This window comes from Chiloscyllium plagiosum, chromosome 15, assembly GCF_004010195.1.
Source record: "Chiloscyllium plagiosum isolate BGI_BamShark_2017 chromosome 15, ASM401019v2, whole genome shotgun sequence".
NCBI classification, from domain to species: Eukaryota; Metazoa; Chordata; class Chondrichthyes; order Orectolobiformes; family Hemiscylliidae; genus Chiloscyllium; species Chiloscyllium plagiosum.
Window position 1 is genome coordinate 60,820,598 of NC_057724.1, and position 27,778 is coordinate 60,848,375.

Genomic DNA, 27,778 nt, shown 5'->3' on the forward strand with positions numbered 1-27,778 from the left:
GTCACTAACTGTGAGCCTGTATCTCCATTGACCGCTCCTGAAGAGCGGAAGGTAACAAGGACACTCAACGAGTGAATCAGTACGGCAATGCCCAGTGTGTTTTCCTTTCATCTAATTGGTCAGCTACGCTTTGAATGACAGCCGTTTAGGGGTGGGGACAACGCTATGATTGACAGCCGTGGGAAGCGGAGACAATGCTGAGGAGGTTCCTGGCTGGGGGCGGGGTCAGTGGCGTTTGCCTTCCCAGCCGGAGGCGATACCACTGATGTAATGAAAAACAAAGGGGGCGGGGCCAGTGATCTATCTGATAGACACTTGAATCGGGGGTGGGATAAATGGGACAGGGGAGGCGATCATTGGCGCAGGAGGCGGGGTCAGGTCAGGAGATGTGTGTACGGGGCGAGCATGAAGAACCGGAAGGAATATTGGTTTCTGCGGAAGTGGAGTCTCTTTTCGGTTGCTATGAGAGTGAATCAGCATCATGGATGGTTCAGTGTCTAATGTGGAGATCTGTAACCTGGCCTACACAGGGGAGCTGGAGCAGCTTAAGACGCTTGTCCTGTCAAATAAGAGTTTGGCTACCATAACTGATCAAGTAAGCTAAAATCCCCCTTTTACAATTTATATTGTCAAGAGGCTGTGCTGAGACGCTTCTCCATAGTGAGGGTCGGTTTGGGATCCCGAGAGGTTCATTTGTAGTTCCATTGGGAAAACATATTCCACTGATTTTGTCCAAATGTCCTTTTGGCTCCTTGCCTGCACCCTTCAGAGCAATCCATTCCGCATAGCATTGCAGGTTTTTTCTGAGGTTGAATTTCGATGCTGTGGAGGTGCCCGTGTTGGACTGGGGTGGACGAAGTCAAAAATCTTGATTTGATTAAATTTATTATTGAAATACAGTGAATAGTATTGTACTGCGTGCTAACTGGACAAATCATACCTTACATAAGTACTTTAGGATAATAGAATGCAAAAGGCAATGTTACAGTGAAAGTGCAGAGAAATATTAACTGTAGTATTTGAGAGGTCTGTTCATAAGTCTGATAACAAGCTGTTCTTCATTACAGAATGGATATGTGCTAATAGATGGATTATGTGGTTAGAATAACAGGATCAATTATCTTTTAGCATGGGTTATTAATGACCTTTTGAGCAAAAAATCTGCTCTGCTTACCTGGCCTGTTCTACATCAGACTCCAACCCACAACAGTACTTGAGTTCAGAAGAACTGAACTGGACTTGAAACATGAGCTCTGTTTCTGTCTCCACAGATGCTAGATCCTTCAGCATCTTCTGTTTCAGATTTCCAACATCTGTGGTATATTCCTTTTAGTTAATGGGCTGATTCTTATCTGTCTTCTGGACAAAGAATGCTGGTGTAGCCACATCTCATAGTCAGCTAAAATACAAATGATGTTGTATTAATAATGAACCTCACGCAAATGCTCTGAGCACATGGGATTGGATCCTGCCAAAGCAGATGGTGAAATTTTAATTAAACAAAAACAAAAAGCTTGGTTACAAAAAGTTAACCTAATAGTGACCATGTAATCACTGTCATTGTTGTTTTTTTTTAAAAATCTAGTTTGATAATGACCTTTAGGGAAGGAAATCTTCCTTCCTTGCCTTGCATTTGATTCCAGACCCACAGCAAAAAGTAATTCTTAGCTATGTTCTTGGAAATAAGGGATGGGCAATGTCTAGCCAGTGACACCCCCATCACTTTTTTTTAACCATATGAAATAAGAAAAACATATTTAGAATGTGTATAGGGTATGTGCAAATCGGGAAAGGGTTAAGTTCTGAGTTTTGTGAAACAAGTTCAGCTGAGCATGATTCAGATCAGATAAGAACTTGCCGTTAACAATGTGGTACTGGAGACAATGGCAATGGGTTATCAAGGTGGAAAAGCATTCATTATGTAGAGCCATTTAACAATATTGGAAGCATTCAGTATGCAAGGTCAGCTAACCAGGGGAAAAGTATCCATTGTATGAATCCGGTTAAGGTCATTCATTGTATAACAGTAAAGGGCTAGGTCTGTTCTATTGATACTTGCTGATTGTAACGGTCACCCAATTAATATGTATGTTGCCTTATTTGGATATTCCTTCCTATAAATTGACTCTATAGTTCAATGAGAAACCGTTCTTCGAGAGAAGACCGAGAACTCATGTCTCTGTGCATGTGTGCGATCGTTCTCTCCTCCTCCAGGGCTGGAATAAAGGTGGAGGTAAAACCATGCTGTGTCTCTGAGCATTTTGCTTCAGCTGAGGGGGGGATATTGGCATAGTTGACAGGATCCAAACGGATAGTTATGATTGGACAGTGTTGGCGGCTGCCCAGAACATTGGTGTCTCAAGAGGGACAGGCCCACGAGGTAAGTTTGTAAACCTTGGTCCCTCTTGATATTCCTGTGCCGGAGATGGTCCCCTTGCTCAATTGCTGTCTATTTTATGAATTCCTCCAATGGTAATTCAGTCGAGAGACACAGTTTCACAAGTGCGTTAGCAGGCAGAGGTTTGAGTCCTCTGCACTGCATTGGGGGGTAGATGCGTGTGATAGAGGCTAGAGTTTTCTGCATGGTACTGGGGTTCAAGTCCCGGGAGGAGTGGGGCAGGGGGTGGTGATTTGTGGTTCGGGTTCTCTGCACAGTACTGGGGTTAGAGTCCTCTGGGGTGGGCTTGATTGAGATGTCAGTCCTCTGCGCAGTACTGGAGTTTGAGTCTATTGGGTGGGTTGATCTGAGGTTCAAGTCCTCCACACTGCTGAGGTTCGAGCATTGTGTTAAAGTGAGCTTCGAGCTCTATGTTTAATTGGGATCGAGCTTTCTGTGTTTAAGTGGGATTCGGGTTCTCTGAGTTCAATTGGTGTTCGTGCCTCCATGAGGAGTAAAGTGAGAAAGGGGTTAAAGTCCCCTAGTGGTGAAATTTGAGGGTCTTAGTCTTGTTCTGGGGGAAGAGAGTGGCTTGGATTGTGGCGCCATGTGGTCTGCTGCAAGGGCTTTCTCTTGTTATAAGTGTAATATCAGTGAGAGGATGCAAAATAAAAATGAAAATGCTGAAATTAAGGTTGTACTAATACTTGGGTTGAAAAAGGAAAGTTTCAATGTAAATTGTGCCATGCTGAGAGTGTTTGATGTTTAAAAATTTTGGTTTGTTAAAATACTGGTTCAGAAAATCCTTTTAAGTGACTGTTTTGCCTTGTTTGTATCAGGAACTCAATTCAATGTGTTTTGTGGGCTATGTATAGGGTCAAATTTTGTTTTTACATTGAAATTATACACTGTTATGTCCTCATCAAAATTAGCATACTTGTAATCTTAAAACAAATTGATTGCCTTGAGCCCCTGAATTGTTTCAAATTCTACAGTGCCTGTTTCAAAAAAACTGCTGAGTCACTGGTCATGCTTTAGCCAGATGAGAGAATTGTATTATAGTATCTTTGCTGCTGTGTTTTTTGATGCAGAGTGTTCACAAAAAGAAGAGTGCATTTTAATCTTGATGTTTTGTTAAGATTTTAGAGAATATTAGAACTTGAGGCTGATCTGTTTCAGTTCTGTTATTATTAAGACTTTATTGGTTCCCTTCATACTGCAAATTCAAAGAATGTTGATCTCTACCAAAATTGCCACTGTAATTCAAACGGTTTTATTTGGAGAACATACTTTAAAATATTCAGCATTTGTTTCCCACGAATATTTGAGATTTAAATCTAAACTGAAACTGCCTCTTCAATTGCTAAAGCACAGGAAACATTTTGTTGGTTTCTTGCAGTTCCAGACTTTTGAAATACTTTTCCTGACAGCTTTCACATTAGCCAAGTATCAATTTGTTTAAAGAAAATAATTTTTGAAAACCTGAATGTGGTACCTGAGGGTTTGATTTTAGGACCGACCATTGCTTGTTGTTGTCTAATTGACTGAATCATTTAGACAGTACAATTTAGAAGTTTCTGGATTGTATAAAACTTAATAATGTTGTAAGTAGTGGACAGAATAACAGGCTTCAAGACGACTGAGAATGTTGAAATAGGCAGACACAATTTAGTGTAGTTGAATGTGTGACTGTCTTCATACTGATAACCACCTCGGCAAGGAAGGAACGAGAGAGGAAATGCAAAGCTCACGTTGTCTCTAGATTTTCTCCATTCACAGGTAAAGCATGCCTTCGGACCACCGCCCACCCCTCCACAACCTGATCCAACAGATTCAATAGCTCCCCAGTCATGAACACAAAAATGAAGAAACCAACAACAGTGAAGAGTTAAAGGTTTAGATGGAGAGGAATTTGTTAAGTGTGTACAAGACAATTTTCTGATTCAGTATATGGATGTGCCTACTAGAGAAGGTGCAAAACTTGGGAAATAAGGCAGGAAAGGTGACTGAGGTGTCAGTGGGGGAGCACTTTGGGGCCAGTGACCATAATTCTATTCATTTTAAAATAGTGATGGAAAAGGATAGACCAGATCTAAAAGTTGAAGTTCTAAATTGGAGAAAGTCTATTTTTGACGGTATTAGGCAAGAACGTTTGAAAGCTGATTGGAGGCAGATGTTCGCAGGTAAAGGGACGGCTGGAAAATGGGAAGACTTTCAGAAATGAGATAACAAGAATCCAGAGAAAGTATATTCCTGTCAGGGTGAAAAGAAAGGCTGGTAGGTGTAGGGAATGCTGGATGACTAAAGAAATTGAGGGTTTGGTTAAGAAAAAGAAGGGAACAGATGTCAGGTATAGACAGGATAGATCGAGTGAAACCTTAGAGTATAAATGCAGTAGGAGTATACTTCAGAGGGAAATCAGGAGGGCAAAAAGGGGACAGGAGATAGCTTTGGCAAATAGAATTAAGGAGAATCCAAAGGGTACTTACAATATATTAAGGACAAAAGGGTAACTAGGGAGAGAATAGGGCCCCTCAAAGATCAGCAAGTACAGAGGAGGAAGTGCTGGATGTCTTGAAACAGGTAAAGGTGGATAAATCCCCAGGACCTGATCAGGTGTACCCGAGAACTCTATGGGAAGCTAGAGAAGTGATTGCTGGGCCTCTTGCTGAGATATTTGTATCATCGATAGTCACAGGTGAGGTGCCGGAAGGCTGGAGGTTGACAAACATGATGCCACTGTTTAAGAAGGGCGGAAACGATAAGCCAGGGAACTATAGACCGGTGAGCCTGACTTCAGTGGTGGGCAAGTTGTTGGAGAGAATCCTGAGGGACAGGATATACATGTATTTGGAAAGGCAAGGACTGATTCGGGATAGTCAACATGGCTTTGTACATGGGAAATCATGTCTCACAAACTTGATTGAGACTTTTGAAGAAGTAACAAAGAAGATTGATGAGGGCAAAGCAGTAGATGTGATCTATATGGACTCCAGTAAGGCGTTCGACAAGGTTCCCTATGGGAGACTGATTGATTAGCAAGGTTAGATCTCATGGAATACAGGGAGAACTAGCCATTTGGATACAGAACTGGCTCAAAGGTAGAAGACAGAGGGTTGTTTTTCAGACTGGAGGCCAGTGACCAGTGGAGCGCCACAAAGATCGGTGCTGGGCCCTCTACTATTTATCATTTACATAAATGATTTGGATGCGAGCATAAGAGGTACTGTTAGTAAGTTTGAGTGCAGGTTCATAGTTCCTTGAAAGTGGAGTCGCAGGTAGATAGGATAGTGAAGAAGGCATTTGGTATGCTTTCTTTTATTGGTCAGAGTATTGAGTACAGGATTTGGGAGGTCATGTTGTGGCTGTACAGGACATTGGTTAGGCCACTGTTGGAATATTGCGTGCAGTTCTGGTCTCCTTATCGGAAAGATGTTGTGAAACTTGAAAGGGTTCAGAAAAGATTTATAAGGATGTTGCCAGGGTTGGAGGATTTGTGCTATAGGGAAAACAGGCTGGGGCTGTTTTCCCTGGAGCGTCAGAGGCTGAGGGATGTTTTTATAGAAGTTTACAAAATTATGAGGGGCATGGATAGGATAAATAGACAAAGTCTTTTCCCTGGGGTCGGGGAGTCCAGAACTAAAGGGCATAGGTTTAGGGTGAGGGGGGGAAAGATATAAAAGAGACCTAAGGGGCAACTTTCTCACGCAGAGGGTGGTACGTGTATGGAATGAGCTGCCAGAGGATGTGGTGGAGGCTGGTACAATTGTAACATTTAAGAGGCATTTGGATGGGTATATGAATAGGAAGGGTTTGGAGGGATATGGGCCGGGTGCTGGCATCTGGGACTAGATTGGATTGGGATATCTGGTCGGCATAGACAGATTGGACCGAAGCGTCTGTTTCCATGCTGTACCTCTCTATGACTCTAAGAGGAGGTCCATACGCTTTTTGTCAGTGGCCTTTCTACAGACATTAAACCACGCGAGTTTTACCTTTGCCTTTCAATCATTTAAGGGATATGAAGGTTCATTGATCAAGCTAACATCACAACAGGCTTTGTTACGTTTAGCAGCAGAGCAAGAGTAGAAGCAGCAAAGAATGCGGTTATTCACCTAGCCTGCTGCACCACTGCACACTCATTTGCGCTGGTATCTTCCACCTGAAGCACCTCGGCATGGACGGAAGTCTCATCAGTTTTGGGAAGCATTTAACTGCCCTTATCAAAGAATTCAGATTTTTCTGACGAGTGATGCAAGGACAGACTGAATTTTGTTTTCAGGTTGTACTTTACCAAAGGAGATTTTGGAGAACTAGCTTGTTTCCACTTGAATTGGAGGGGATGGAGTGGCCACTAAGGACTGTGGGTTTAAGAACTTTACTGGTGATTTTTTTTTCCAAATGGTAGGATTCTTCAAACTCTTAATTTCTGTAACTGACAAGTAACTTTTTTGTTATAATCATTGTAAGCTGTGTGTCAATTTCTTGCTTAAATACTGGCTGTCAGAGTCTTATGAGAGCCGGTAATGCCATTGGTTATCATGAAATGATAAAAAGAGGGACTGAGAATGTGCATAGGGTATGATCGAGTAGGGAAAGGGTTAAGTTCTGAGTTTTGTGAAACGAGATTCAGCTGAGTATGACTCAGATCAGGTAAGAACTTGCAGTTAACAATGGGAGGCAAGGGTAATGGGTTAACAAGGTGGAAAAACATTAAATATGTCGATCCATTTAACAAGATGATGTAGCATTCAATATATGAGGTCAGTTTAATAAGGTGAAAAGTATTCATTATGTGAAGCCAGTTATTCATTGTGTAATAGCAGATGGCTTAATCTTTACTATTGACTAGCTGATTGTAATGGTCACCCAATTAATATGTATGTTGCTTTATCTGAATGCTCCTCCCTGTAAAATGACAAGATAGTTAATTGAGAAATTGCTGTTCCAGAGAAGACCTGTGCACATGGGTGATCGTTCTCTCTCCCTCCGGGGTCTGGAATAAAGATGAAGGTAAAACTGCTGTGTCTGAGCGTTTTGCTTTGACTGAGGGGAGGAAACGGGATGCCAGTTAGATTCAGAAAGGTAAATGAAGATACCTGCATTGAGGAAACATGTCCTTGGGTACACAAGATTGTAATGGTGTTTTAATTTTCATCTTGTGCAAAATGAGTATAGATAAAGAATTTGAAACTTACTGGGAAATTCAGCATGCTATGATTATTCTTCCCTGAAAGTTATTTTGCAACAGAACTACTAATGAGTCCTTTCTCATTGCATAACACTGCCTCTGAAATAGCTTGATCCCTAATTCCTTTCTTGATGTATTGCTCTAGAAATGTTTCAATTATAAGGAAAGACTGGATAGGCAGGAACTTTTTTCCCAGGAGCATTTAAGGTTGAGAGGTGACCTTATGCCGATTCTAAAATCATGTGGGGCATTGATAAGGTGAATAGACAGTCTTTTTTCTGTGGTAAGCGAGAGAGCATAGCTTTGAAGTGAGGGGGAAGATTTAAGAGATCTGAGGGCAACTTTTCCATACACAGTGGTGTGTATATGGAATGAATTGCCAGAGGAAGTGATAGATCCAGCTACAGTTGCAACATTTAGACAGGTATGTGAATAGGAAATGTTTACAAGGAAATGGGCCAAAGGTGTGTGAATGGGACGAATTTATTTTGGGAAACTGGTAAACGTGGATGAGTTGTATTGAAGGGTCTGTTTCAATACTGTATGATTCTCAACAAATTAATTTGTTGCCTAGGAAATGGTGAAGAGGGAGTGCTTTTAAATTCTGGCGGCAAGAAAGAACATCGTTGCTTTAATCGATGATCTATGTCAGTAGTCTGGCTCCTTGTTCCTGCATGCTATGACATCCTAAACTACAGCCCTGTGACTCTATTTTACAATGTATAAATTTTATTTACAGTGCATTCCATATTTTGTAGTTAATGGTCCACAGCAGTAAAGACTTACAGCAGTGATGGTAAAATATTATGTATCTTCAATATGCTTTTTTTTACCCCAAGAAGAACTTGAATGGCTTTATTTCAACTTGTATTAGTGCTTTGACTCCCAACCTATCTGAAAAAAAATTACCATTTGTTGCCAGAATTGTGTATTATCCTCTTCATTAATCTCTTAGCTATTCTAATAACTAACTTTTGTTTTCTTCAATTGTGCAAGGCTTTTATATTTATTTGCCTCTGAGTTATATATACCTGGGACTGTCATCAGTTTAAGTACTCCTGATGTCTCTTAGCATTTCTGCTGTGATATGTGACATGGCAAAGTAAAGGAGTTTTTTTCCAAAAACAATTGGTTGACCCTTCACACAGATATTAAGGTTGTTGTTGATTGCTGCAAGGGTTGCTTGACTGAAGGTTATAATTAAAGTAAGACATTTTAAATATAACCTAGCCTGAATACTCAGCACAATACTGAAGGAGTGCTGCCCTGTTGTTGGTGCATGTTTTGAGTGAGAAGTTACATAGAGCCCCCATTTATTTTCCCAGATTTGATATAAACCATCCACAGGTTATATTTGTGGAAGTAAATTAAGATGTGAAATTGTATAGTGACTTTCTCAACAGCAAGTTATGACGAAGCATGTTATAGCCAATAAAGGACTTTTCATGTCTTACCACTTGCGTAAGAATAGTGAGGCCAATCTGCACACAGGAAAATCCCCAAACTGCAGTGTGATAATGGACTTCAAGGTTTGTGTAGTAGTTTTTAGCTTGGGTGCTGGTTGCTGTATCTGTGGTTATGTTTGCCAAACTGGGAAGGTGATTTCCAGACGTTTCATCCCCTGTCTAGATGATATCTTCAGTGCTTTGGAGCCTCCTATGAAGTGCTGCTGGACTGTTATCTGGAATTTATTTGGTTCTGCTCCTCTTGTTTCCAGTTTCAGTCATTTGTTGTAGTGGCTGGTACATTGGGTCTAGGTGTATATATTTGTTGATGGAGTCCATAGTTGAATGCCATGCTGCTAGAAATTCTCTAGCTGTCCTCATAAGTTCTTTAGCTTGTCATATGATTGTGTAGTCCCAGTGGAATTTGTGGTCCTTGTCATCTGTGCGTTTGGCTGCTAGGGACAGCTGGTTATGCCATTTAGTAGCTAGTTAGTGTTCATGGATGTGATTGCTAGTTGTCTCCCTGTTTGGCCTATTTTAGTAGTTCATGCAATCTTTGCATGGAACCTTGTAAATTACATTAGTCTTGCACATGATGGATGTAGCGGCTTTTGTTCTGGTGAGTTGTTGTCTGAGTGTGGCTGACATGAATCAGTTGTCAGAGAAGATTGACTGTTAGTTCTGAGAGGTTTTTTATATAAGGTAGCATGGCTTGTGCGTTGTGTTGTGGTATGTCCTCGTGGTGTTTGTCTGCTAAGCATCTACGGATTAAGTTGTGGGAGTGTCTGTTCTTGGTGAAGACTCTGTAGAGATGTTCTTGTCTTCGCAGGATGGGAGTGCTGCAGTGTGTTGTAGCCTTTTTGAACAGGGTCCTAATGCAGCTTCTCTTGTGTGTTTGTGTAGAATAAACAGCACACTACAGAACCTACAAAAACATGGACTGATAGCCAGGATTGATTTACAAAGGCTGAAACCAGAAGGTCACAGCACCCCAAGATTTTATGGATTACCCAAGATACACAAACCAGACATACCACTTGGACCCATTGGTGGCACTTCCATCACATACAGTGGCAAAAGAACTCCCAATAAAAATTGAACCATCCAATCAGCAGGTCCAAGCACTCTATACAATCATTCCTAGACAACATCAAGAGCAATAAACATAGACAAGGACGAAGCAATGGTCTCATTCGATGTAAGGGCACTGTTTACTTCGATTGACAAAACTCTCTAGCTAGAGAGACAATAGCCAACCTCCTGGACAAACAGAACAGACAACATGACGGGGAAACTATCAACAAGGTCTACATACTCAAACCAGACCTGTGCTTGCTTGACGATGCACTTCACGTTCAACAACCAAATATGAACAGATTAAGGGGATACTAATGGGCTCACCTATCTCCGGGCTCACAATGCAAAGATTGGAACAAACAGCCGTCCCACAAACCATACCCAAACTCTGAATCAGATACATGGACAACACTTTTGATATCATTAAGAGAACAGAGATCGAGAACACACACCTGATTATCATAGGGATCAAATTTATGAGAGCAGGAAACAACCAACCCCCATTTCTGGATGTGATGGTAGAAAGAACACCGAATGGCGAATGCACTACAAGAATGTACAGAGGAACCTCGATTACCCGAGTGAAATGGGCAGGCACTATTTCGTTCGAATAATTGATTATTCGGTTAATTGATTCAATGCCTCTTCTCTGGGGCTCAGTTTTCTAAAGTTAACATTTTCCACTTTTATGCCTACCTTGTTCCCTCTCGCTGTCTCGGGGGTTTGTTTCTGAGCAGACACACACTTGTGTGTAAGGGACCTGCAGCACTGCTGAAACCTCGCACCCCCAATCAGTTCAATGGGATTGACACAATGAGCACTTGCTAAGTCCACTCCCTCAACCACACACACCCGTTTGCCCCTGCCCCCACCAACATTCCGCCCAGCTGGACTGGACACCACCAGTAAGACTATTGCTGCCTTTGGAGTGGTGAGTCTCCAAATAGCCAACACAAAACACACTCCACCGTCCATGTTGGAGGGATTACCTGGGGAAGGAGGGGTTCAGGGTACACGCCCGTGTAGGACTCCAGGGAAAGTGTGAGCAGAGAGTGAGAGAGGGTGGGCAGTCAGTCATTTGGAGAAAGTGCTTGGGCTCCCATCAGTGTCCAGGACTGTTCCTGGCAGCATTTTACTGAGCCAAGTTCGTTTTTAAACATTCTAAACAAAAGACGCGATCAGTGTTGGAAACATCTCTTTGTAGTGTTTCTATTGGGACCTTGAAATCTCCTTCAGGTAATCCAGTATTCAGATAATCAAGGTTCCTCGGTACAAGAAAATCTCACACACCAACCAGATCCTGAACTACAACAGTAACCACCCGATCGCACAAGGAGTTGCATTAGGACCCTGTTCAAAATGGCTATAATACACAGCAGCACTCCCAACCTGCGAAGAGAAGAACACTTCTACACAGTCTTCACTAGGAACTGATATTCCCGTAACTTCATCCACAGATGCTTAGCAAACAGACAATGCAACAAGGACATGCCACAATCCAACATGCTAGCCATACTACCTTATATGAAAAGCATCTCAGAACTAACAGCCAGGCTTCTCTGACCACTGCAATTCATGACAGCCCATAAACCGACTGCCACGTTCAGACAACAACTCACCAGAACAAAAGACCCTATACCCATTATGTGCAAGACTAACAGGTGCAAAGACTGCATAAACCACTATAATAAACAGGCAGACAACTAGCAATCCGCATCCATGAACACCAACTAACCACCAAGCACCATGATCAGCTGTCCCTAGTAGCCATACACACAGATAAAAAGGACGACAAATTTGACTGGGACAACACAACGGTTATTGGACAGCCAGAGAATTTCTCGAAGCATGGCATTCATCCATGGACTTAATCAACAAACATAAAGATCTAGGCCCAATATACTGACCACTCCGCCAAACAACTGGAACCGGAAACTGAAAGCAGCAGGAACAGAACCAAATAAATTCCAGAAGAGACAGCACAACAGCGCTTCACAGGACACTCCAAAGCACTGAAGATGTCACCTGGGCAGGTGACAAAACATCTGCAAATCAACCTCCCAGCTCGGTGAACCTACCCACAGCTACGTGATAATGGACTCTTAAACCTTAGTCATAATCTGTTTTTTAGAGATACCTTCAATGAACTTCAGATATAACTTTGTGTTTTTTACTCCACAGATACTGAGTACTTCCAGCATTTTAAAATTATTTTATATATTGAAGGGGTTGAGTTAGTTCATTTGGTTGGATGACTGGTTTGTGATGCAGAATAATGTCAACAGCACAAGTTCAATTCATGCACGGACTGAGGTCACTATAAAGGTCGCACCTTCTCAAGCTCACCCCGTACCTTAGGTGTGGTGACTCTAGGGTTAAAACCACACCAGCTGTTTCTTACGCTCTGTCTAGTTTGAATCCAAGTAGATCTGCCTTACAGCCAGGTGAGTTGTACTCACCGCTCCTAGGAGTCGTAAAATGCACGCATCATAACTTACGTGTGTTGTAGCTTTGAGCTATGGATAAGGATAGTAGAAGCTCTAATTTATTTTCATCGCATATTCTGCTTTTCAACTACTGGCTATTTTTAGCTTCAGTGTCCTTAAAATGATTTATAATAAATCGGTGAAGGTTATTTATGTGAAATCTGTGGACTCAAAAAAAAAAAAAAATTTATGCCAATAATTTTATATTTCCTTCTCATGTTTGCTCAGGATAATAGGACAGTGTTGCATTGGTCATGTTCAGCCGGGCACAAAGACATTGTAGACTTTCTGTTAAGTCTCGGAGTACCTGTAGATCCTAAAGATGATGTGAGTAGAGTTGGTTAATTCTTCAAGTTATTTCTTATTGTTTACTGTTGCAGTGAATTTTAAATTGCTTTTTCTTGTGTCAGACCTTTCTATTGCTAAGTCACCTCTTTATTTGTAACTGCTTCTTGCCTTATCCTTGCTCTGCTTCTCTTCTCCATTCCAAATGTCTGGCTGTCTACCTGTTTCTTTCACTTGAGATTGTTCTTAAAAAACCTTTAACACTCTGGACATGGTTCTTGTCACCTGTCCTCGTCAGTTTTACGCCTGATAAGGAACTTTTTTTTGTACTCCAGTGAGGGTGCTGCCTAAATGAAAATATGCAGGCCTGTGTTTTCACAGGTTACATGATCATCATAAAATCAGTGCGACTGGGAATTTCTAAATTATTTCTTCAGTTAATGTACAATCCATATAAAAATATCAATAACACAACTCACTAAGGCCTGGAGGTTGGTATGGGAATCACAATGAGCACTTAATTTGCAGCAATTGCTTCTGAGGTAGGATGCACGCAAGCTTCATGCCATGTATGGTTGTATACCTGAGCAGGGGCACAAAACTGAGAGGCTAGCACAAGTTCAAGGTAGTGTGTATCTCCAAAAAGGGAAGTTTATTTTGATTCGAGCTGCAAGTCATTTTAAAGTGAACTTGATCTGCAAAAGATAATAAAATGGCACAGCATAGCAGATAACAGCCTTCTAGATTCTCTGAAAATGTACTGGGGGCATAGTTGCAGGAGGGGACGGGCACTCTATGACCTGAAGACAAGGAGGCTCACCCGAAAGATACTAGCCATTGCAGTGGATGCCAGCAGTATTGCTTTGAGGATTTGGATGCAGTGACACAGAGATTAATGACTTCAGACAAATGATGCATTGTCAATTGTCATATCCTCATCTGAATTTGATTGAACTAATCAGTTCATCAACATCACCTTCCTCCACTTCACACCATCACCATTGACACTCACTTTGGTATCCGTGTAAGTGACATCAGAATCAGTGAAAAGTTTTTCAACTACGTTCAGAAAAAGGAAGGTGACCAGCAGCAATGTTGTCCACTTGAAACTCCGATTAATGGTGACATTGTTGGTGAAAATAAAAACTCAATTAGTTTGCATCTGAAAGGGTCAGTGCACTAGACATCCCAAGCACCATTGATTGTGACAGGAACTCTCACAAGTTGTTGAAAGCAACATAACAATGGATTTTTAAAAACTAGCACTAAAAAAAACAAATCTTGAGGTGAATGTGAGAAGGAAATGGATGAGACTCTCTCTAGTTGGATCCTTTTTAGATTCCCAAGTAGCAAAGTAACATATACAATTTTGCAAAGGGAGAGAGGGAAACCGGAGAGTCTCAGACCAGTTAGTCCAACATCTAATGTTAGAAAGTTGCTCGTGTCTTTCATTACGAATAAAGGACTGAACATTTTGAAAATGTCCTGCTGATCAGAGAGAGCCAGTGTGGATTTGTAATGGTAGGATATGCCCTAGAAACCTGATTGAATTTTCTGAATAGGTGATTGAAGTGATGGATTAGGGAAAGACTACATAAAATTGGAGGTGCAGTGGGTAGCAAAAAAGGTTACCTTGGAGTACAAAGGGACATTGATCAGATGGGCCAATGGGCTGAGGAGTGGTAGAAGGAGTTTAAGTTAGATAAATTTGAGGTCCTGCATTTTGGAAAAACAAATCAGGGCAGGACTTATACACTTAATGGTAAGGTCCTGGGGAGTGAACAAAAAGACCTTTTGAAGTGCAGTTTCATAATTCCTTGGAAGTAGCATTGCAGGTGGATAGGATAGTGAAGAAGGCAATTGGTATGCTTTCCTTTACTGGTCAAGCATTGAGTATAGGAGTTTGGAGGTCATTTTGCAGCTGTACAGGACATTGGTTAGGTCATTGTTAGAATGTTGTGTGCAATTCTAGTCTCCCTCCTAAAAGAAGGAAACTGTGAAACTTGAAAGGTCTACAAGGATGTTGCCAGGGTTGGAGGACTTGAGCAATAGGAAGGGGCTGAATAGGCTGGGGCTGTTTTCCCTGGAGCATTGGAGGCTGGGAGGTGACTGTATAAAGGCTTTAAAATCATGAGGGGGACTCCCCCCAGGATGGGGGAGTCCAGAACTAGAGGGCAAAAGAGTATGGTGAGAGGGAACGATTTAAAAGGGACAGAAGGGGCAACCTTTTCATACAGCAGGTGGTGCATGAATAGCATGAGCTGGCAGAGGAAGTGGTGGATGCTGGTACAATTACAGCATTTAAAAGACACCTTGATGAGTTTATGAATGGGAAGGTTTAGAGGGGTATAGGCCAAGTGCTGGCAAATGGGACTAGATTAATTTAGGATATCTGGTTGACATGAATGAGCTGGACCAAAAGGTGTGTTTCCATGCTGTATATCTTTATGACTCTTTTATATGGATTTCTGAAAGTTATTGGATTAAAAGCTCACATGGCAGACTGTTGGTAACTTTGAAACTTCTGGAATTGAAGGCATATTGTTGACCTAGTTAGAACATTGACTGACAGGAGGTAGAGTGAAGGGATAATGGGCAGGTGCTTTAATTGACAGCATGTAATGATATGCTACTCAAAGAGCAGTTCAGGAGCCTTCAAGTTTCAATATTGATTTGCTACTTTGGCAATGCGTTGGAAAACCATGTGTCCAGACATGCTGAGGATATTAATCTAGGTGATAGGCAATGTATATTTGGAAGCATAAACTCACAAAGAAAACAGCGATAAGAAATGATTATTTCTGCTGGGTTGATTAAAAGGGATATGGTTTTAAATTTAGTGGGAGACCTCCCAGGAGTGAACTTAGAAAACGTTAAATGCAGGCAAAGGATGGCAGAAGTTTGCAACACTCTTCCACAAATGACATTTGAGGCTCGATCAGTTTTTATTTTGAATCTAAGACATTAAGGAATCTGAGTCATAAGCAAAGATATGGAGTTAATTCGCAAATCAGCCATGATCTTTGTAAATCCCGAAACAGGCTTTAGAGATTGAGACAAGGTTCTGTTTCCGTGTTCAAGTTAGTTATTTTTTAAAGTGAATCACAAATCAAATTAGAACCTGTAACACTAAGAAACTGAATATACTTCCAATTTCCAACAGTATCACATAACACTGCTTAGCTTATTGAATTGGAGCATAACATTTCTTTTACTGTGCTAAGTTAATATCCTTTAATTCCAACTTCTGAAGTGCAATCTTGCTCTTCCTGTATCAGGCTTCTATTTTCCAATGTTACTATTTTTATGATTTCTCTTGGTGAGCTGGCTAAATGGCAATTTGTACCAAGTAAACTGGTGTTTGGGGAAAAAAGTCGTACACTCTTCAAAAACTACTAATATATGCAGTATTTCACTTGTACCCTTTCACATCTTCCCAGTTGTTTCTCTACTGGCAATAAAGTCTAAACCAATTTCCTCCTAAAAGTGCCCAATTAAAGAGAGAGAATCGCCTAGGTTATTGTCTACATTTACACCATAAGAGGGTGCTCATGCAAATGAAATCGTGTTGTCAGGACAGATTGCAGAGAAGTCTTGATCTTCCATTTTGGGGTTAGGTTTTAAAATCTGGCTCTAAATAGTACTAATTTTCAATTCTTTGTCATTATTTAAATGTGTCTAATAGAAATTATAAAATATGGAAGTGTTGGAAAACAGATGGAAAATGAAAATGTTGGCAATTCACAGGACAGTCCACAGCTGTGAACAGAAGGTGATCTGATCTGTTCTGTTAAATGTACCCCTCCCTCAGGTGCTGACTGAATTGTGTATTTCCAGCATTTTGTTTCCTAATACTCTCATATGACTGAGTCCCTAAATTGGTGTTCTGGCAATGTTGATTTTGCAGGTTGGCTGGACACCCCTGCACATTGCTGCATCGGCAGGTCGAGAGGAAATCGTAAAAGTGCTGATTGGTAAAGGAGCACAAGTCAACGCTATCAATCAGAATGGTTGCTCGCCACTGCATTATGCTGCATCTCGAAACCGTTATGAGGTATTGAATTACTGTTTCAACATGCGGCCATTTCTGTCTAAATTTCAGTTTTTATTGTTGTTCTTCTGTTCATCCATCCTCGTGCAGTCAATATTCATTGTGCTTGTTTGTGATTAAGGATTGAAATATTTTGATCAATATTTCCTTCCCATTTAAACCATTTTGCATTCATGTAAATGGATCCCAGGTCCAAAAGACATAAATATCATTATGCAACACCAGTTTGTTTTATGTTCAAGTTGAGTTGCTAAGTTTTACTTAGTGAAAGCATTTACAGGACAGAGAGAGCAATTATATGCAATTCCTGCTATTAGTTAATTCACTAGATATGGATATCGCTAGCCAGGCCAATTATTTATTTCCCATCCTTAATGGCTTTTGAATTGAATTGAATTTATTGTCACGTGTACCGAGGCACAGTGAAAAGCTTTGTTTTGCAAGCAATACAGGCAGATCACATAGTTAAGTAGCATAGATAAATCAATAATAGGTAAACAGCGGCAAAAAGAAAAACTCACATACAAGCGAATGTTAAGAGTTTGAGAGTCCATTCAGTATTTGAGCAGAAGGTGATGAATCATCTTCCCAATTATGGGCTTACTAACTCATTTCAGAGGGCAGTTCTGAGTGAACCACATTGTTGTTCAAAGTTAAAAATCACACAACACCAGGTATAGTCCAACATTATTGTTGGTCCAGAGTCACTCACAGTCCAAAGCGAATAAGAATGGTGAAATTTCCTTCCCAAAAGGGCAGTAGTGAACCAGGTAGGCATGTTTAATAATTGAGTGGTTTTAGAGTTACTGATACATGCTTTTATCATTTAATATGGATAATCCCTAGTTTGGTAAGATTTGAACTCTTGTTTGAATTGTGGTATCTTTACAGTGCTGAAGGAGGAGGCCATTTGGCCTTTTGTGCCTACGCCAGTTTTCTGATCATGTGACTTAGTGCAATTCTCCTGCTCTTTCCCCTTCACTCTGCGCATTAACTTATGTATAATCATTTAATGCCTCTTGAAATCTTTGAACCTGCCTGTACAACACTTTCAGGCAATGCATTTCAGACCCTCACCAATTTCTGTTTGGAAAAGTTGTTTTTACTCCCCTCCTATTTATTTCTTTTGAAAATCACATTAAATCTGTGCTGTTTTATTCTTGATCCTATTATGAGTGAGAACAATTTCTCCAAGTTCACTTTAACCAGATCTTTTCATGATTTTGAAAACGTCAGTCAATACTTTTCTTGGCTGTCTTGTCTCCAAGGAAAGTAGTCCCAATATCTCCAAAATTCCCATAAATTTCTGATATACTCTGTCTAATGCGTTCACATTCTTCCTAAGGTGTGACACCCAGAACTGTACTCAACGCTGTGCTGTGATCTAATTAATTTGTTAGTCCTTTTTATTGCAAATTTTTTAAGAAGTACTTGACCCTTCAGCAAGAACCAGTTTAAAGTCAATTTCTCATTCCACACACTTCAATGTGGCTTCTGAAACTGTTTGGTGTTGTGCTGAGCTTGCTTATTTGCTGACGTACCTGTAGTTTTCTCCTTGTTTTGATCAAATCACTATAAACAAAGCAATGTAGATTTGCAGTATTCATTTCTTGTCTGTCTTTTCTGGTAGTGTCTGTCCTACAGAATGGATCATGTTTCTGACATGATTGTTTAACATGTCAAAGCAGTCTGAAGTTTAGAATTCAGAAGCATTCACAATGGTCCTTTAACCAAACATATATATTGACCATCTTAACATTTTTTAGGTACAAGATAAAATCTGGCTTAGTTTGTACATTATGCGGAAAATGTTTAGATTTGACAACTTCCTCCCATCTAAAGTTATACTGTGGCCTAACCACTGAAGCTTTCCTTTCCATCAAATGCAGGCTTGCAAACATCTACAGTCCTCTGATATTCGGCTAAGTAGCCATCTAGCACATGTGAGCAAATTGACATGTCTATGGGCTACTCAGTCATAACGGCATTACTGCATTCCTGTCCTCACCAAGTATCTGCCTGGACATTTTCTAAGAACATTAATGAGATCATTAACATACAAGGGGTCTGACATAATCTTTGTTCCTTGCAATGTTCCGTCTTGATTATTGGCAGTGGTGTGTCACAGAATCACTGTAAATGTATGAACAAGAGTAGACCACTTGTCACTTCAAGCCTGCCCTGCCACTCAAAGCAATGATCTGACTTTAACTTCAACTCTATATTCCCACCTCTGATAATCTTTTGTCCCTTTAGCAATCAAGAATTACAGCTACTGTCACTGTCAATCATTAAAATATTTAGCAATTGTAGGCATTGGTGAATGCCTATAATTGTAACCTGATTGAACTTGAGAAGCTTAAATCATTGCAGGCTGCTTGCAGAAACATTACAGCAATCAGTATCGCAATGCTAAATATTTTAGTTTTTGAGCCCCACTGTCATAAACTGTACTTATATCTTCATTTCGCGAAGAAGCCGATATGGTGTTTAAAAAGTTTTTTTAATACAGGTATGTTGAAGTGATTTCATCCAAATGTCTTCACTGGTAGATGTTGCTTCACAATATTTTTTTTTTTAATTTCAGCTTCCTCCTCCTTTGCATGTTCCCTATCTTTCATTGCAGAAGCATGAGGTTTGGCCTTGTACCTACAAAGACTTTTCATTATGTTCTTGAAATGAAGGAACAAATACATGCTTGCCAAACTTTTCATCCAGAAAAAGTGATATTGCTCACAATTAGCCAGATAATGTTAGTTTGAAATGAACTCAACTACCGCATATACTATTTTCAAGGTCAAAGTGTCATTGCTAAGGAAGCAACACTTCTGGTCAGTAATGGTTTCATTACCGGTTGGTTAAGGAACTTTGCAAATTGGTTTCAGGCTTCATATCATAAATGACCAGTATTCTTAAGATTATTTCCAGTGTGTTTGTTTTGCTGAGCTTTTTAAAAATTTATTGCAAGTGGATCTCTTGTGGCTATTTTATATGGCCATAAATATCATTATTGTGTTATATACAATCTAGATTCTTCCACTAAATCAAGATTGGTCTTTACCAAAGTCACTTGTTCTATAAACATTGAGTGAGCTGAGACTTTAGTTATTCTTCAGGCTACACTTGTATTGAACTTTTAAGCACATGCCAAAGTTCTTTGCGATCTTTTGGATTACTTTTAAATATGGTTAATATTGTGAAAGCAAATGTGGCACCTTCTAGGCAGCAAACAACACACCCCATTGTAATACTTGTTTGAGGGAGGATGTCAAGAGAATGCCCATTTTCTACCCTGAGCCCTCCTTGATTTGTCCCATTGGATATTTTATGTTACTGTAGTAGATTGACAAGATTAGACAGTGATTTCAGATATTCTAACTGAACTGTCTTTGTGGATGTAGGTTTGCTCGCTGAGCTGGAAAGTTCATTTTCAGAAGTTTCATCACCATGCCAGGTATCATCATCAGTGAGCCTCTGAATGAAGCATTGGTGGTGTAGCCCGCTTTCTGTTTATATGTTTGAGTTTCCTTGAGTTGGTGGTGATATTTCCTGTGGTGACATCATTTTATATGGTGATGTCATTTCTTGTTCTTTCCATCAGGGGGTAGTAAATGGGATCCAAGTCAACGTGTTTGTTGATAGAGTTCCCTTTGGAATGCCATGCTTCTAGGAACTCTCATGTATGTCTTTTTTTGGCTTCCAAGATGGGTATGTTGTCCCAGTCGAAGTGGTGTGCTTCGTCATCTGTATGTAAGGATACTAGTGAGAGAGGGTCATGTCATTTTGTGGTTAGTTGATGTTCGTGTATCCTAGTGGCTTGTTTTCTGCTTGTTTGTCCAATGTAGTGTTTGTTACAGTTCTTGCAAGGTATTTTGTAGATGACATTAGTTTTGCTTGTTGCCTATAGGGTCTTTCAAGTTAATTAGCTGCTGTTTTAGTGTTTTGGTGGGTTTGTGGACTACTATGATGCCAAGGGGTCTGAGTAGTCTGGCAGTCATTTCAGAGATGTCTTTGATGTAGGGGAGAGTGGCTGGGGTTTCTGGACGTGTTTTATCTGCTTGCATGGGTTTGGAGTTCAGGAATTGGCAGACTATGTTCATTGGGCACCCGTTCTTTTTGAATACACTGTGTACAGATGATTTTCCTCTGCTCTGCGTAGCTCCTCTGTGCTGCAGTGTGTGGTGGCTCATTGAAATAATGTTCTAATGCAGCTTCGTTTGTGGATGTTGAGATGATTGCTTCTGTAGTTCAATATTTGGTCCGTTTGTGTAGTTTTCCTATAGATGCTGGTTTGAAGTTCCCCATTGGCTGTTTGTTCTACTGCAACATGTAGGAATGGCAGTTTGTTGTTGTTTTCCTCCTCTTTAGTGAATTTTATTCTGTAAGGGTATTATTGGTGGTCCATCCATGTAACGGACCCAAAGTTTGGGTTGGATGGTTGGCAGAGCTTCAAGTCTCTTCTTAGCAGAGGCAGTAATGCATCCTGATATCTGAGATCCCATGGGTGTTCCGTTGGTTTGTCTGTAGGTTTTGTTGTTGTTGAAGGTGAAGTGGGTGGTAAGGCATAGGTCCACTAGCTTGACAATACTGTCCTTGCTGATGAAGTTGGTGTTTGCCATGTGTGTCTTTGGTTCTTGTAATAGTGTAGTCAGTGTAGGCCAGGTTGATGTTGATGGATGTGAACATGGCTGTTATGTCAAAGCAGACCATTATTTCATCCTCTTCTATCTTGGTGTCTTTGGTCTTCAGGAATTAGGTGGAGTGGCGTGAGTCTTCTACTAAGTGTTTTAGTCTTTGATGTAGCTCCTTGGCCAATCTGCAAGTTGGTGTCCCAGGTAGCGACTCTATGGGTCTGAGAGGGGGGGCTCCTGGTTTGTAAATTTTGGGTAATCCGTAGAAGCATGGTGTGTTGGACATGACCCACTCTCACTATTATCCTTACATATGGATGAGGAAGGACACCACTTCATCTGGGACAACACATCCATCTTAGGACAAGCCAAATAGAGACACGCACAAGAATTCATAGAACTCTAACAACAAACTCATTGACTTGGATCCCATTTACCACCCACTGAGGGGGGGGGAAACAGGAAATGACATCACCATATGACATGTCATCACAGGAAATGACATCACCAACCCAAGGAAACTCAAATATATAAATAGAAAGCAGGCTATACTACCAGTGCTTCATTCCAAGGCTCGCTGAAGAATGTCTGAAAACTAACCTTCCAGCTTAGCAAGCAAACCTACATCCAGAACCTGAGCCAAATCTTCTCAAAACTCGTGAACTGCCTTTGTATCCATTTTCAAAACAAAGCACAGAGCTAAGTCTGATATTTAGATCAATTAGCATTCATGGTACAAAAAAAGTGCAGACAAAAATCTCAATCATTAGAGCTAACCTAAATTTCAGAAAGCAAACTGTATTAGAGGAATTTGATTAGAATTATTTGCCAAGGATACAGAGTTGGTGGATATGGACATTCCAAAAAATGAGAAAAAAGCTGCACAGAAGACTGTAGAATTTTTAAAGGGTGTGGACTTGAAGGAGCAGTAGCATATGAGACTGAAAACTGGTTAGAAGGACTAAATTAGGGCTACTTTCTTAGTCATTTGAAGTGGGTAGCAGTACTCCATGGATCTGTTTAGAGATTGCTTCTGTTTAGAATGCCAGATAGCATCCTGCAGTTCTCAAGGTTGCTAATGATAACTAAGTAGATATTGAGAAGTTGGAATGAGCACCAAGGTGGGATACAATTCTGTGTCAATCCAAATGAGTTTGTTCATCTGACATTTTATGCCAAAAGAGAACAGAATTGAAGGCTCCAATTCACAAAATGTTAAGTTCAATACTTTAACAATCTAATCAAATATTAATCTGAATGTATAAAATATAGAAAACTAGATGTAATGGTGGTGGTGTATAAAATATTTTTTGAATTCTAAACAAAGAATGTTGAGAGAGTATAGCACAAGTTTCCTAGAATAATGATCAAAACAAAATCCTCTTTCTACACTGATGATTCTACTGATCTTGATATTTCCTGGGACCACGTCAGCTAATTTCCTACTGCCCTTGCAGGCTGCTCTATTCCCTTTACTGATTTAATTCATGGCCACATTTCATTTGAAACAAAACTTTTTTTTTATTTCTCTGGATGCCCTGCTGTCCTGTTATTGATGGCTTCTTTTCATGAATTTCTTTCTCTTCCTCCCACTGTACTATTGATAACTTGATTTCTTGCAGTTCTTCTAGTGGCGGTGATGTCCATAACTGATTCCAACAAACCCAGCAAACCACAAAAGTAAGATAACACCATTATTGCATGCCCTCAGAGTCAGAATTTAATAGTTGTAACTTTGAATTGCATTAATCACTGGTTTGGTGATGATTTCCCCAACCCACTTGTGGACTATTTGACTCATACTTCACGTATAGGAATTTTGAGTAAAAACAGAACATTTTATCCTGATACACACGAGTGGTGTGAATAACAAGGGTGAAAGCTTTAGACCACAGGAAGACAAGCTAGTCAGATGAGCACAACAATGGCAGATCACATTTAACCCGGAAAAACGTGACATGATGCATTTTGGGAGGATTAACATGGTATGGCAGTACATGGTGAATAGTGAGACCCTGGGTAGAATTGATGATCAGTGGGATATTAGTGAGCATCTACTTAAATCCTTGAAGGCAACAGGCCAGAGAGTTAAGGCGGCATTTGGGATGCTGGCCTTTGCTAGGCAAAGAATTCAAAAGCTGGGAGATTATGAAATAGAGGACATGTCATAAGTCACAGCTGGAGCACTGTCCAATTCCGGTGACCACACTATGGGAAGGATGTTATTGTAATGAAGAGGGTGCAGAAGAGAAGCACCAGGAGGATGTTGCACTGGCTGGAGTGTTTCAGCTATGACGAGGGACTGTTGTAGGCTAGAGTCGTTCTCCTTGGAGCAAAGAAGGCGAGGGAGGTCCTGATTGCAATGTTTCCAATTATGAGGAACAGAGATAATGGAGAAAGGAAGAAACTTCTCTTAATATAAAAGAGTTAATTACCAAGAAGGCATAGATTTAACGTACAGGGCAAAAGGATTAGAGGGGATTTAAAGAGAAATCATTTCACCTAGAGAACGGTGGATAACTGGAACTCAGTGTCTGAAAGGGTGATCGTGGCAGGACGGATGTTACAACATTGAAGAAGTGTTTAGCTGAACACTTAACACCATAGCAAGCAAAGCTATAGGCCAAGTGCTGTGAAATGGAGTCAGAGTGAATAGGTGCTTGATAGCTAACACTGACATAATGAACCCTCTTTTCATGTTATAGTACTCTCTGACTCCATCCTGGAAATACAGTTCCTTGCAAGTAGAATTGCAGGTAGATAGGATAGTGAAGGAGGAATTTGGTCTGCTTGCCTTTATTGGTCAGTGTAGCAGTTGAGAGCTCATGTTACAGTGATACAGGACATTGGTTAGACCACTTCAGAAATACTGCATACAATTCTAGTCTCCCTCCTGTAGGCCGGATATTGTGAAACTTGAAAGAGTTCAGAAAACATTGACAAAGATGTTGCCAGGGTTGGAGGGTTTGAACTATATGGAGAGGCTGAATAGACTGGGGCTATTTTCCCTGGAGCATCAATGGCTGAGGGGTGATCTTGTATAAGTTTATGAAATCATGAGGGGCATTGGGTGAACATATAAATGATTTCCTGTGCCCTGTAAGATTAAGTGGCACTAATTTCTCTCTGCTACCTCTTAATCACAAGGCTGTCATTCACTAAATCTGCCACTCTGCATTCCAAATCCTCATGCATGCTGTGTGCTCAAAAGACTCACACCCAACTCATTCTCTTAAAGAACTAATGCTTCCTGCCATCTGGGCTGCCTACACACTGGGCACCTGTCATCACCTCACATTGATATGTGATGGAATGGGTGAAAAATCAATCGTTACTTTTATTTCAGTACCGAATAAATTGGCACATAACAGGACCAAAAGGCTAAGAACAATGCAAGATGGTGCACGTCAAACTGCTAAACCCTCTTTAAGGACAGAAGTTAACAAGCTGACCAGAGAAGACCAGGTACATTCTGGAGGTCATGGTAGACTGCCAGAGACCATGCACCTGCTCAGCCCCCATGCAAAATGTGTGCCCTTGTTCTGACCATATGTGACATGGTAAAACTGGAGGGAGAGGCACAAGAACATCAGTTGAGTGTGTTAGTTGGAGCAAGCAGAGAAATTCATAGACATTCTCATTACTATGGTGCCTCTAGCATATCAAGAGGCTAATTGCCTTAGAGTCCAAAACCAATGGAATGTTCAGTAGCTGCTGGATATGCATTTGGATCTGCAATCTAGCATCAATGGCATAGTAAGAGAGGGGCTACAGACCTCAAAATCATTTCAGGTGCCCATTCCTGTCAAGGAGACAAGGTGTCATCCTCGGGGAGGATGAGGAGGAATGACAGACTGACATCTTAGCAGCAGCTGCTTCTTGGGACATTCCAGAAGTGCCCCTATCTCTCCACATTCCTACCTGTGACTCCAATGCTTCAAGCAATTCGAGAAAGAGGAGGGTGTTCCTGTATCTGGGCAGGAAACTGAGGGACAGAGCTTCAAGGACTTCAGTCATTAGGGGCAACTGCCCAAGTTTTCAGAGTCAACAGGATCTACCACGCAGCAGGCTCCCTCCGTCCCAGCTGAAGAAATCAGACTTTCAACGTGACGTAGAACATAGAACAATACAGTGCAGAACAGGCCCTTTGGCCCTCTGGTACGCCGACCTATGAACTTTTCTAAGCCCATCTCCCTACACTATCCCACCATCATACATGTGCTTATCCAAGGACTGTTTAAATGCCCCTAATGTGGCAGTGTTAACTACATTGGCAGGCAGAGCTTTCCACGACCTTACCACTCTGCCTGTGACACCTGTCTTAAATCCATCACCCTTGTCCAAGCCGACGTCATGATCCTAGGAAAAAGACTCTCACTATCCACCCTATCTAATCCTCTGATCAACTTGTATGTCTCTATTAAATCCCCTCTTAGCCACCTTTTCTCTAATGAGAACAGCCTCAAGTCCCTCAGCCTTTCCTCATAAGACCTTCTCTCCAGACCAGGCAACATCCTGGTAAATCTCCTCTGCACCTTTTCCAATGCTTCCATATCCTTCCAGTAATGGAGTGACCAGACTGTACACAGTATTCAAAGTGATGCTGTATGAGCGCTTTGTACAGTTGCAGCATGACGTCATGGCTCCGGAACGCGATCCCTCTACCAATGAAACCGAACACACCGTCTTAACAGTACTATCAACCTGGGTGGCGACTTTCAGGGAATCTGTGTACCTGGACACCAAGGCCCCTCTACACGTCTACACTACCAAGAATAGTTCCATTGACCCAGTATTCTGCCTTCCTGTGGGCGGCACGGTGGCACAGTGGTTAGCACTGCTGCCTCACAGCGCCAGAGACCCGGGTTCAATTCCCGACTCAGGCGACTGACTGTGTGGAGTTTGCACATTCTCCCCGTGTTTGCGTGGGTTTCCTCCGGGTGCTCCGGTTTCCTCCCATAGTCCAAAGATGTGCAGGTCAGGTGAATTGGCCATGCTAAATTGCCCGTAGTGTAAAGTAAGGGGTAAATGTAGGGGTATGGGTGGGTTGTGCTTCGGCGGGTCGGTGTGGACTTGTTGGGCCGAAGGGCCTGTTTCCACACTGTAAGTAATCTAATCTAAGTAATCTATTCTTCACAATGTGAAACACATCTCAATTATCTGCATTGAACTCATTTGCCACCTCTCAGCCCAATTCTGCAGTTTATCCAAGTCCCTCTGCAACCGTCTTCCACCCTGTCTACCACTCCACTGACTTTAATGTCATCTGCAAACTTACTAACCCATCAACCTATGCCTGCGTCCAAGTAGTTTATAAAAATGACAAACAGCAGTGGTCCCAAAACAGATCCTTGTGGCACACCACTGGTAACGGATTCCAGGCTGAATATTTTCCATTATCCACCACTCTGCCTTCTTTCAGAAAGTCAGTTTCTAATCCAAACTGCTAAATCACTCTCGATTCCATGCCTCTGCATTTTCTCCAAAAGTCTACCATGTGGAACGTTTACTGATGTCCATGTACCCCACGTCAACTGCCCTGTCCTCATCTACATGCTTGGTCACCTTCTCAAAAAAACTCAGACCTGTCCTTGACGAAACCATGTTGACTATCTCCAATCAGATTGTTGCTTGCGAGATGATTGAGTCCTATTTCTTAATCCTTTCCAAAACTTTTCCTACAACAGATATAAGGCTCCCTGGTGTATAATTACCTGGGTTATCTCTACTGCCCTTCTTGAACAAGGGCCTATCATTTGCAATTCTTCAGTCATGTGGACAAAGACAACTCAAAGATCAAGGCCAAAGTCTCAGCCATCTCCTCCCGAGCTTCCCAGAGAATCCACAGATAAATCCCATCTGGCACTGGGGATTTAACTAATTTCACAGCTTCTAGAATTGATAACACCCGCTCCTTACTAACTGTCGTCAAATTAAATCAACTCGACTCAAATGCTAGCAAGAGCAAAGAAAAATCTTCATTTTTTTAACCTCTGCATGCAGGGTGCCAATACACTTGGCAAAGGCGCCTTTTGTAAGGGCCCTGAACAAATTTCACACATTCTTTTTATACTATTCTTATTACACGCTCAAGGACAAGAGGTGGGAAACATATTTTTTCATTCCCTTGCCGTGGATATAATTGCTTACTGTCTTTATGTTTCCCTTAGTTTTTGCTAAATTCGACTATTCGCAAGGTCAGGTTGAATGTTTGAGGAGAAAGTGAGGTCTGCAG

General features: G+C 41.1%; 2 protein-coding genes across 5 annotated transcripts in view; both read left to right on the forward strand.

The window, feature by feature from the left end:
• Nucleotides 1-27,778, forward strand: part of LOC122557372 (cytokine receptor common subunit gamma-like) — a 96,200-nt gene that overhangs the window by 13,531 nt on the left and 54,891 nt on the right. The gene's annotated exons all lie outside the window — the stretch shown is intronic.
• Nucleotides 418-23,980, forward strand: psmd10 (proteasome 26S subunit, non-ATPase 10). Of its 2 annotated transcripts, XM_043705017.1 has the most exons (6): nucleotides 418-595; nucleotides 12,805-12,903; nucleotides 16,769-16,915; nucleotides 22,570-22,576; nucleotides 23,761-23,770; nucleotides 23,929-23,980. In XM_043705017.1, the coding sequence occupies exons 1-6, from the start codon at nucleotides 482-484 to the stop codon at nucleotides 23,963-23,965; spliced, it is 414 nt and encodes a 137-aa protein (XP_043560952.1). In that variant the 5' UTR covers nucleotides 418-481; the 3' UTR covers nucleotides 23,966-23,980. The 2 variants fall into 2 exon arrangements, with proteins under 2 accessions (XP_043560952.1, XP_043560953.1); XM_043705018.1 differs by lacking the exons at nucleotides 22,570-22,576; nucleotides 23,761-23,770; nucleotides 23,929-23,980 and adding an exon at nucleotides 23,166-23,223.